This window comes from Acromyrmex echinatior, chromosome 10, assembly GCF_024713525.1.
Source record: "Acromyrmex echinatior isolate Ae372 chromosome 10, ASM2471352v2, whole genome shotgun sequence".
Lineage (NCBI taxonomy): Eukaryota > Metazoa > Arthropoda > Insecta > Hymenoptera > Formicidae > Acromyrmex > Acromyrmex echinatior.
In genome coordinates, this window is record NC_141861.1 from 10,481,636 (window position 1) to 10,494,899 (window position 13,264).

The 13,264-nt window shown below is 30.2% G+C and overlaps 1 protein-coding gene across 1 annotated transcript in view; it reads right to left on the reverse strand.

Moving 5' to 3' along the window:
- LOC105152955 (transmembrane reductase CYB561D2) overlaps positions 1-13,264 on the reverse strand; it is a 77,562-nt gene that overhangs the window by 46,521 nt on the left and 17,777 nt on the right. The window contains exon 2 of the mRNA XM_011067525.2: positions 3,300-3,561. Coding sequence (XP_011065827.1) covers positions 3,300-3,557 — 258 coding nt within the window. The 5' untranslated portion in view covers positions 3,558-3,561. The remainder of the gene's footprint in view (positions 1-3,299; positions 3,562-13,264) is intronic.

Consider the following 13,264-nt stretch of genomic DNA (forward strand, 5'->3'; position numbering starts at 1 on the left):
GTAGCGGTTTCAAATTTTAAAAGGCTTTTTTAATCATTTCACTACGATGATTTTTCAGTGAATTATTTGAAGATATTAAAAATTTGTGAAAAAAACTTAATGGCCAGGCTTTTTTGCATGTGAGTGAAAACATTGACATTTTGACAGCAGTTACTACTTTGCGACAATAAAAACAGCTATAATATAATCTTTTTGAATGCAGTTGTCTTAGAGTTGAACGAATATCAATATATTTAAACCCAGATCGAAATAATCTACTGAATCATTTAAAGATAGTAAATAAAATGTTAATATTCACACGAAATAAACACATTCGATTTTTCAATACATGAAATGTACGTTTTCATATTTTGCGCAATGTAAAATCTATTGTTTTCTATTTCATGTTTCATTACAACTTATAAGTTTCAAACAAGGCTCGGTCTTATTTCAAATAAATTTATTTTTAAAATATACATTTTAAATAAGAAAGATTAAACAGTTATTTAGTATTTATTATTTAAAATAACTCCATGTTGATATTCCATCTAGTTCGCGAAGGGTTAATACTATTATGTATCAATTATAGGCTGTAGCTATAAAAAAAAACTGAAACGTTATATTTAGAAATGTATATTCGTATATTAAAATAAACAAAATCGTTAAAATATCTTTTATGTAAATAGAATTTGAAACATTTATTTAAAATACATATTTCTTACTTTATATTTTAAGTAAATTTCCAAAATCTATTTCTTAAAATATTTTATATAATAATATTTAAAATAAGAAATATCCTTTGAAAATCTATTAAAAATACAAGTTATTTTCATATTTTAAATAAAAGTTATTTTATATTTTAAATAAATAGATGCATTTTCGAACTCTATTTCTTATTTTATATATCTTATTTTAAATAATTTCTTGTGACCTATTCCTTATTTAATACTTTAAATAAGTTTTTGGAATCTATTTTACAATATATTTTTTATTTCAAATAAGTCGTATCAGTTATTTTACCGAATCCTGCTTTTAAAGCATTTCTAACGAAATCTCATATAACATTTTTTTCTTTTTTCCATTGCACTTATATAATATGCTTCCGCAATTAATTGTCTGTTAAATACTATTAAATTGTTCAGAAAATTAATTTCAAATTTTGTTAACTCAATATTGTACACAGAATATATTTATTGCAAAGTTTTTTACTATCTAACGTAAAAGTTCAAAATTTTCCCTAAAAATTCATTTTTAAAAAGTGTCTCTACGATTTTTTGTTCAAAATTACTCGCTGGTTAAGTAAAAAGAAACATTTCGACTTATAACTGCGTTCCAAATCATCGTACTGCAATTACAGATACAGATCTCTAATGCTAAAACTTTGCTCTATCGAATGATATTATATAATCGCCAATTTTATTTAAAAAATAGATTATACAATTCCTTTACCATTTTGCAATGCTCGCAATAATTAACGAGATATTAACGTTTAAAGATAGTCGAATACGTGCGTCCTTCCGACTTACTATTGCCGAAGGTACGACCCAGCGCACGGCACGCGGGCCGCGAGGAGCGGAGATGGCGCGCCACGCCGTTCGAACTTAGAGGCTTAGAGGCGACAGTAAGCCCCGTTCCTCGCGGCCCGCGCGCTCGGTGGGTCGTACCTTCGGCAATAATAGGTTGGGAGGACGCACGTATTCGACTATCTTTAAACTTTAATATCTCGTTAATTATTGCAAGCATTGCAAAATGATATAGGACTTTTTTATTCAGTTTAGTTCAGTAGTCTTTACCTGCTCGGGATGAGTGGGTATATTCATGCCACCCTGTATATTTGAGTTAAAAATACGACTATACTTTCATTGTAATCATTGCGCAATAGTTAGGAAAATAATATTATAGGAATATTATAATATTATAGGAATGATATTATAGGAAAATAATATTATATTTTTAGCTCAAATGCATATATATTCTATTTTTTTTTAAATTGACATTTATATCACTTGATAGAGCAACGTTTCAGTTTTAGATGCAGAAATGGCATGGTTATATTGTTCTGTAAATAAACCAAATATTTCGGGTTGAAGCTCTTGATATTGTTTAAATTTTTGTGTATAAAGATTTATAATTACAAACATACGTATAATTAATCAGCTTGATTTATCAGTTTTTTTTTTAAATTTATGTTATTATTAACAAAATATATTGTTTTCTTATTTCATTAAACTCCTAAGTTTTGCATCACAATGAAACTTATAATTGCATTTTGAATACGTAAAGTACTTATACAAAAAAGTTTAAATTAATTTTGTCATTATATGCTTTTCAAATTTAATAAGAAAATAATAACAAATAAAGTAATTAAAAATGTGTTTAATAAAAATAAAATGCTTGAAATACAACTTAATTTATATGTTTACAATTTATTTAAAATTTAAAAATATTAACACATTTATAAAAATACAGTGTAATCTTAATGTTAATACTTTTAAGGAAAATCATCACGCGCATGTATGATTGCAGAAATGAATATTTTTGATGTACACACAATTTGTGAATGTAGCACGATTATATTATGAACCAAGTATCGATTTATCATCTGAAGTTGAAAAGTGAACGTATTATCCTCTGAAAAGTGAACGTATTATCCCCAGAAAAGTAGACGTATTACTTTCATAGCTATGTAGGTTACATCTACTTTGTCAGGGGGCAATAGTACGCAACAGCATTTTGCTGCCTTTATAGGTTTTCGACATGTCCTCTTTCAGGTTTTTTTCCACAATCAATCTCTTTCTCCCTTTTTTCCCTTCCTCTTTCCCTCCGCGAATCAAATCTTATTCCCGAAACCTTCCAACGATTTAATTTGCGAATAAGGTTTACGGTTGTTTAACTCTAGTAATTGAGAAGTAAAACTAATTAAATCCCATTTGAGATGTAATGTGTTTTGTCTGTAGTCACTGCGCATAAAAGATGCGCAAAATTTGAATCTATTTACTGAACAAAAACAGGACATTAAATAGACAGTATTTTAACTAATAGTAATCTGTTAATTTAGACAATAACTGAGCAAATGTACACAATTTGCACATATTTTTAGGGGGGGAAATCTGCTTCAGTTATTAAATAAAATTCTATCAAATTCTTGTGCACTTCCTACGCAGAATTGTTACAACTAATGAGAATACAATAATATTAAACATTAATTGAATAATTTTCTAAAACTACGTATATTTCTACCAAGGATATATAAGATGTTAAAATTAATAAAAAACAAGAATGGAGATTAAATGTGTATTACATAGGCATAGAATACTTACACCGATAGTGCAGAGGATTACATGTACATTTGTTACAGAAAGATATTTCTTCGCTGCGTGATATACAATATATAATGTCACCAATACAATCAATATATGGTTAATCGTGTCCATAGTAAAAAGAATTATACGTTGAGCAGTCCAATTCGGCTTCCTATTTCCGGAACTTCCGATATCTTCAGTAGAATCTTTATGTAGAAACCATGATTTAGATTCCATTGATTGGAGTGAAAATCCGCCGTTGTTTTTATTCATCATTGTTCTGTAATATATATAATTTGTTACCAGTATTATGGCTAATAATCAGTTGAAAGAATTCGTAATGCTGCATTGAGAAAATGCATCGTCACCAGCATAACAACCAGATATTTTTATACACAGAGAAAGCTGTATACGACAATGATGGCGCGATGTTCGAACTTTTTTTAACTTTAAAAATTAACCTTCAGTCCTAATTTTATTGGAATGTTACAAATTTTTATTAATTCATTTTATGCGCACATTAATAAGTTATTGATATTAAACAATTTTTTTCAAAATATTAACTATATTATCAATATGTATACGTTATTACATTACATTCCAGTTGATGTCAATGGAATAAAATTCCAATCGTGAATATCTTCAAATTTGATGTTACAATATACGCAAGTAATTAGTGAGAAGTTTAGGTCCATTAAAACAAATCATCTCCACGTCTCTCCTCGCGCAATAGGCGTAGCTTAAGGCGTGCTGTCAAAGCTAAATGGCGCGCTCCGATTGGTTGATGGAAAAAGGTAGGGATTATAGTAATTAAATAGCGCATTCTGATTGGCTTAAGCCAAAGTTGCTCCACTCGATTGTAGCTTCATATCTTTTCACGAGGGAAGAAAGAAGCAGACAGCCAAGTCCTAAAGAAATCCTAAATTCTTGGATATTATGTGAAAAAATGAAGTATCGAGTATTAACCCTTAATAAGTGAAAATATTTAGTATACTATATAAATACATACATTCTCTTTTTTCAATATTGTTTGGCATTTAATTAAATGGAAAAATAGTTGCAATTATCTAATGTCAAGCATTTTTAAGCTTTCTTAAGTTGAATAAAATGTGGAATATTCTGACGAATGGAGAATTATAGTTTATAGAGGTTTAACACATTGTATTAGTTAATTAAGATTGTTTTTAAATTTGTAAAATTTGAAGATGGCCAGAGTAAAAGTCGAAATGTCGTTTAATTGAATAAATTCGATTGATTGAATTTTTAAATATAATTTGTAAATAATATCTTTTCGCTGATTTCATTATTCACAACAAAATAACTTGTGTAAGGCTTCAATAGTCCACTCATTTTTTAAGTTTCATTGTGGAATATTCTAGCATTCATGGGCTTTTTTTTTTTAATCATGATTGAAAATCAGATTTCAAACATCGTTGTTGATAACATGCGAAAATAAAATAAGATATAATTAATAAGAAAGTGATTTTTAATCATAAAATTTAATGAGAAAGGAGCATATAATCACTGCACAAATTGTTTTTTGTGATATTTAATATATTATAAAGGTTCTGATTTAACGTTTCGGCCAATATCTGGCCATCTTCAGTAAATACATATATAAATAATCTCGCATTAGTTACATAAATTTAAAAATAAAATATGCAATCATACATTTAGTTAAAAATTACGATCTCTTTCATCTTATTCGAGCATCATAATACGTAGTTGATGAGACAATTGAAATGTTTCGAATTGTATAAAACAAGAATTCCCAGATTCTAATGTAAGACGAATATGCTATTATTAATGTACTCTAATCTAATGTATTCTAATCTATTGAGAAATTAGAATTATTTACCTGTTTTTATAGCAATTCGGTGAAATTTGTGCGTCATCGTAGGCGATGTCACAAAAAAACCAGATAGAATATCATTGTGATAGCGTGTAAATTTTGTTTGTCGTTACTTTATTATGTGTCCAATATTTATATGTGCGCAAAAGTTGAGAACTTTCTCGAATTATTCTTTAGTGTAAGAGAGATCTCTTTTTAAAAGAGGCAGATAAACATCGGGAAGTCCTTCAGTGTCACTATGCTTATTTATACTTCTCCTTTGATTTATACTTTTCCTTTTTTATATGTATATCATTTCAGATATTCTTCATTTATATAAAGATTATTCTGTATTTAAAATGTTAACGTTACATTCTAATCACCAAACATTCTAACTCTGACATTCTAATCATCAGAGCGGATAAGGGAAATACAATAGTAATAATGAATCTCAATAATTACAAAAAAAATGAACAACATTCTAACAGATCAGAGTACAATATAGTTGTGAATAAGGATCCCACAATAAAATAACGGAAATTCGTAATTTATTAACTAAATGGAAAAATAAGAATTACATCGTCCAATATATTTATAAAAAACTTTATGTATGACGGAGAACTCTCGAGATCTTATGGACTGCCAAAAATTCACAAAGAGGATCATCCTTTTAAAATGATAGTCAGCTGTATAAACAACGCTTTTTATCAATTAATGATTTTTTTAAAAGACATTATAGAAGATAATAATAAAAAAAATTTTAGCTATATAAAAAACAGTTTCGAAATCGCAAAAAAACTAAATGAAATTCCAATTAACAACAATTTTAGCATTATATCGTTTGACGTGGTATTGATGTACACTAATATCCTTACTGACATAGTGATAAAAAGTATTGAACGAAGATGAAACCTCATCGTAAAAAAGATTCTATTCAAGAGTTTTTAAAAGCGAATTTCAATTATAATTAATTCTACCTTTTTTAAATTTGAAAAAAAAATTTTGGACAGATTTTTGGTATGCCCATGGGATCTCCACTTTCTCCTATATTAGCCAACATTGTTTTACAAGATTTGGAACATGAAATTCTTACAACTAATGATATTGTTGTGCCTTTCTATTTCCGATATGTCGATGACATTGTATTGTCTGTACAAAGTAATAAAATAGATTTTATTCTCGGATTATTTAATTCGAGACAACCACGAAAGGATTAAATTCACTGTACATTATGGTGATGAGAATGGTATTAATTTTTTAGATGTAAAATTGATGAAACGGGATAAAAAAATCATCTTTGATACGTACAAAAAACCAACTAACTAAAGGTATATTTAAATTTAACAAAAAACCAACTAACTAAAGATGTATTTAGAAATATATTTAAATTGCAATTCTAATCATTCAGTGCAAAAAAGAGGAGTCATTGGGCAGTTTGACAAAATATTATTTTTATCGCATACGAAATTTCAAGAAAAAAATATCTCAAACTTAATTCACACTTTACTAATAAATGGTTATTCTTTAGAATTCATTTTTTCGACTATTAGAAATAGAATTAAAACCTTAGAAAATTAACTTAATTTAGATAAAAAGACGATAACGACAAAAATAAGGACCCTAAATCCAATATAATAAAAAAGTTTATCGTCATATCATATCTAAAAAATTTAAAAAGGTATCACATAGGCATAGGTTTAATATTGTTTATAAACCAATAAATAGATTAAACAGATTCATAAAAACAGAAAAAGATCGCTTATGTGAAGTTGATCAGTGTGATGTAGTTTTCAAGATAAATTATTTGGACTGTAAATTTTCTTATGTTGGCCAAACAAAAAGAAAACTAAAAACACGAATTAAAGAAGATAAGGCTGACATAAAAAACTAATGCAATGTCTCGCGTCACCAAGTTGACAATAAACATGAATTAGATTGGGAAAACGTTAGCATTTTAGATACAGAACATCTTTATATAAATGAAGAAAATCTGAAAAGTGTACAAATAAGTTTTAAAGCATTTTTAATGAAATTTAATATTTATTTATTTAGAAATGAAAGTACACTTAATTATCAAAATAATTCCCGTCATTATTTATGACTTTTAGCCGAGCAGCTTGCGAATTCCAGAAGAAGATTTCGTCTTTTGATGCGATAAAATTATCCACCCATTTTCGCACTTCTTCAAATGCTCGAAAGTGTACACCAGACAAGGCGTTTTGCATTGACCAGAATAAATGATAATCAGAAGGGGCTATACGCTGGGTGCGGCAGAACTTCCCAACCAAGACCTAACGTTTCCTTTACAGATTTATCAACATGAGCCTAGCGTTGTCATGAAGTAATTTCACGGGACATTTTCCTTTGCCAGTAAATGGACGATTTCGTTCGATTTCTTGATTTAAACGGATCAATTGTTGACTGTAGCGATCACTGTTAATCATTTCATTCGAGTGGAGCAGCTCATATTATATTACACCCTTCATGTCCCACCAGATGCATAGCATAACTTTGCTGCTGTTGTGTTTTGGCGTTGATGTAGTGGGTTGTCCTGGATCCACATAATATTTTCTTTTTTTAGGATTATCGTAAAAAATCTTTTTTATCATGATTTTCCACAAGGAAGGTTTTTGTATGCTGTTTATTGTTTATTACAGATTCAAATACTTCTCAAAACGATCATTTTTGTTTTTTTTCACCTAATGCATGCGGCACCCACTTTCCCATCTGCCGTAAACGAATTGAAATATCTTGTTGAGTTATTCCAAGTTACTGTGCAAGTTCTTTTTGTGTTTGACATGAGTTTTGATCGAGTATCGATGAGTTTTGCTTGCAATTCATTGTCTGTAACCTTCTGAAGAGCACCACTACGTTCTCTATCGCTAAAATCATCCTCTTTAAATCGCCTAAACCAAAACTAACACGTACTTTTGGATACAACATTGTCTCCAACAAGAATAGAACAAATTAATTCGTATGCTTTAGCAGCGCTTTTTCCTTAATGAAATTCGTATGCAATGTCGAATAAATTGCTTGTCGCTCATCATCTAATTTTGTGATTATGTTTGCAATTATGTGAAGTCAATTGTTTCTTTTGACAGTTTACATTAAGCGCCATCACATATCAAAAGAATGCGAAAATATTTGAATTATATGTTACAATATACAAAAAACGCTTTAAAACTTATTTGTACACCTAATAATATCTATAAAAAAGTCAAAAGGAGAAGTATAAATAAGCATAGTGACACTGAAGGACTGCCTGATGTTTATCTGCCTCTTTTAAAAAGAGATCTCTCTCGCATTAAAGAATAATTCGAGAAAGTTTTCAACTTTTGCGCACATATAAATATCGGACACACAATAAAGTAACGACAAACAAAATTTCGCGCTATCACGATGATATTCCATCTGGTTTTTTTTTGTGACATCGCCTGCGATGATGCACAAATTTCACCAAATTGCTAAAAACAGATAAAGAATTGTAATTTCTCAATAATTAGATTAGAATATATTAATAATAACATATTCGTCTTACATTAGAATCTGGAAATTCTCGTTCTACACAATTCGGAACATTTCAATTGTCTGATCAACTACGTATTATGATGTTTATGAATAAGATGAAAGAGATCGAAATTTTTAACTAAATGTATGATTGCGAATTTTATTTTTAAATTTATGTAACTAATGTGGGATTATTTATATATTTACTGAAGATGGCTAGATATTGGCCAAAACATCTAAGTTAAATCAGAACCTTTGTAATATATTAAATATCACTAAAAACAACCTATGCAGAAGTTTTATGCTCCTTTCTCATTAAATTTTAAAATAAGATATCTAAAAATGACTATTTTCAGTTTATTATCGAGAAAGTATAGTACTCAATGAAACGAAGAAAATGATATAATATTCTGTTAAAAGAAAATTTATTTGTTTGTAATAAATTTGTATTGAACAATATTCTATATTTTATTTAACTTGAGAAGACTTAAAAATGCTTAAAATTAGATAACTGCAACTATTTTTTTATTTAATTAAATGCCATAATATTAAAAAAAGGGAAATGTATGTATTAAATATTTTCACTATTTAAAGGTTAATATCCGATATTTGACTTTTTTACACAATGTCCAAGAATTTAGGCTTTTTGAATCACTGTGGTTTCTCGATAAAATGGAAGGTGTAAATCCGACAAAATGGCAGGAATGAAATTGAAATAGCAACATTTTTTATCGCAGGGAGGGGGAATATACGAACAACGGACAATAACAGGTAGCTTTATGGTCTGTCATTTTTTGTTAGCACGATCAATATCTCCAGCGTGCTGATATTTTAGTGAAAATTTTTATTTTATTATTTATAATGTGTATGTGTGTGTGTGTGTGTGTGTGTGTGTGTGTGTGTGTGTGTGTGTGTGTGTGTGTGTGCGAAAGAGAAAGAGAGATATTTTTTACAAAAATTTTTGAGACTGGGAGACTTTTATTTGGACGGAAGGGTAGATAAAACAGAAATGAATTTGTTTAACTGATGTGACGCGTCGTCTCTGATATGTTGATTTAAACCTCGATTCACTTCTAAAGAAAAGTTATTTCTACTTTTTTTATATATACGTTATCTAAGTCTGAAATGCGAGAAAAAGTATGAGCGAGGTTATGAGTATGAAACTGACGAAAATATCTAGTAAAAATATATCCTGTATAAATTCTTTATTGTAGGAAAATACGGTAATTATGCAGAACAGAATTTTTTTGAAATTTCGACATTTATTGTCGAAAATAAAGTTTCTTGTGTGGAATCGAGTCTCAAGTTCTATTCAAAACAAATGTTTTGCAATCCAAGAAAGGTATCCACATAGCAATGGAAATCTTTGGGATATACTGAAATTATCGCGGATACGAAATATATCTCAATATCTTTAAGATATGACAATGAAATATAAAAGGCTAATAAGAGTCAGAAAAACTTAAAATATCTCCATTATTCGTTTAACACAAGTATAATTAAAGATAGATATAATAAACAAGAACTGTAGAAAGTAAAAAAGAACGCTACAAAATACAATTACATGTTTTGAGCTTATATTTAAGCCTTCAGATATACAAAAAATTTTTTCAGCGTAAAAAACATTATTCAAAAATTAAGAAAGCGACTGTTTCGTTACATAATTAGATGAGTATTAAAACAGAGAAATGGAAAATTGCTCGTCAAATGATTGGTTAACCGATTGCGAAAATTTCTCATTGTTCTAGAGAGAATATAAAGAAATATAAAAATGTTATAAGTTATCAAGATCTCTTATGGTAGTACAAACAAATTAAAGAAATTTATTATAAGTACATAAAGATTCTTTTTCGAAGTCTAATATTGTTTATAAGATAAACTGCAATGATTGTGATGCATCTTACGTGAGACAAACGAGGAGAAAACTAAAAACTCGGATTTCAAAACATCGAAATCATATACGATGGAACACCAGCTCTAAATCGGCAATAACAAATCATCGATCGCAATTGGACCATGATTTTGATTGGAATAACATTCAAATTTTGGATGAAGAACCGATTTACAATAAACGCCTGGTCTCAGAGATGCTTAACATTAAAAACAATCTTAACTTACAGACACAAAAGGTCTTCATAAGTCGTACATTCCGATAATAAACAATGTTTGACTTTGCATTGCCAAGATTTATCGCAGTACAGTTGAATCCGTCGAGAACGTTAGACATTTTTCTTTACTGTTTAATTTATACATTGAACGTTATATACTTATAATTGTGATATTAATTTTTTACCTCTTTTGACATCAAAATTTGACGATTTTTAAAATACTAATAGATTTCCTCAATTATCGGACTCTGAAATGAGTTTTTACCAGAGAGACATATTATGCTTGTTTAAAATTTTTTTTTTTAGTTTTGATAACTTACAATATAATGTTTTTATGTTTCTTTATGTTCTCTAGAACAACGAGAAATTTTCGCAATCGGTCAATCAATCGCTTGACGAGCAATTTTCCGTTTCTTTGTTTTAACACTCATCTATTTACACAGTGCGACAAATATGTTCTCGGACACGAACCACATCTCAGCAATCAGTGGTGACATCTGTGTGTTCAAACATGCATTTTAAAGGTTGAACATTTTGCTATCATCTGCCAAAGTTCCATTCATTTTGGTTGACATATAACAAAGATATGACAGTTCATGTTAAACAAGATTTTGGTCGAGGTAGAAATTTTAATATGGAACAAAGAGCAGTGATTAAATTTAACGCAAAACTTGGTAAAAGTGCATCAGAAACATTCCGATCGATGCAACAAGTTTACAGCAGTCAATGTCTAGGTCGTACAGCTGTTTTTGAGTGGCATAAGCGTTTTTTGGAAGGCAGAGAAACCCTTGAAGATGACAAAAAATCAGAACGGCCAATTTTGGTCTTTGTTGCATGATAATGTACCGAGTCACACTTCATTGATTGTCCGTCAATGTTTGGCTCGAAATCGTGTCTCTGTGTTAAACCATCCACCGTATTCATCTGATTTGGCCCCCTGCGACTTCTCATTATTCCCAAAATTGAAATTGAAATTGAAAGGACGCTTTTTTGATGACATTCCGACCATCCAATCAACTTCACAGGCATTAGAGCCAATTCCGCAAACTGAGCTAGAACATGCATTTGAATCACTATTGAATTGTTGTAACAAGTGTATTGAAGCCAGAGGAGAATATTTTGAATAATAAAACCAAAAAATATGCATATTGTTGTTTCAATTATGATTTTCAGGCCCTGTCCGGGAACATATTTGTCGCATTGTATACGTAACGAAAGTCGCTTTCTTAATTTTTGAATAATGTTTTTTACTGCGCCGGAAAAATTTTTTGTACATCTGAAGAGGACCTAAATATAAGATCGAAACATGTAATTGTATTTTGTAGCGTTTTAGCTTTTTTACTTTCTACAGTTCTTATTTATTACATCTATCTTTAATTATACTTATAGTAAGTCAAGTAAGATCGTGATCGGTCAAAACTAATAAAAAATATCGCCCTAAATCTACCATGAATCTATAGAGGGCACCTTTGTCTTTGATGCACTATTAAGGAAGATTCAGTTGTCATTGAACTTTCTTAAGAGAATCACATTAAGCGCCATGAGTATCAAATATGCATCACACTATGAAGCTGTGTTCCTCTGCACTCATCCAAAAATGTCACAATTAGCGGCTGCTAAATATATGAAAAAGTCGAAATCATTCGTACAGAAGTGGGTGCAGCGATATACGAGGTCTATTCAAAAACTATCGCGAATTTTGTGTTTTTTCAAAAATTATTTATTTATTCATGAATATCTATTTTGTCCCCTTCAAAGTAATCCCCATCAGATATTATACATTTGTGCCAACGTTTTTTCCAATCCTCGAAGCACGTCAAAAAATCATTTTTTGTGATCTTGTTCAGCTCCTCCTTCGATGCCGTCTTTATCTCCTCAATCGTAGCGTAGCGTCGTCCTTTCATGGGCCTCTTCAGTTTCGGGAACAAGAAAAAGTCACAGGAGGCCAGATCTGGGGAATACGGTGGCTGCGGCATCATTAGTGTGTTGTTTTTGGTCAAAAATTCGCGCACAAGCAACGATGTGTGAGCAGGGGCGTTATCATGGTGCAAAAGCGAATTTCGCGGCGACCCGTCTCATGCCCAAATCATTGGTAAAAATCGAATGGCATGAGCCAATCGATATGTTTAGGTCCTCAGCAACTTCTCTAACAGTGATTCGACGATTGGCCAATACTATTTTCTTCACTTCATCAATGTTTTCGTCTGTTGTTGACGTGCTCGGGCGTCCGGCACGCTTTTCGTCGTTCACATCTTCTCGGCCCTCTGAGAACATTTTGTACCACCGATAAACGTTGCTTCGGTCCAAGGTAGCTTCACCATATGTCACAGTCAACATTCGAAATGCGTCCGCGCACTTAATTTTGTTTTTCACACAAAATTTGATACAGATTCTTTGATCCATTTTTTGGAATAGGCAAAATCGAAGACGAGCCAAAACACATGCAAGCAAAGCAGTTGTCAAAAATTAACTGAACATTCAAAATGGCCGAACTTGTCAGCATAAGTGAGAGACATGAGTACCAACATAACGCCAAA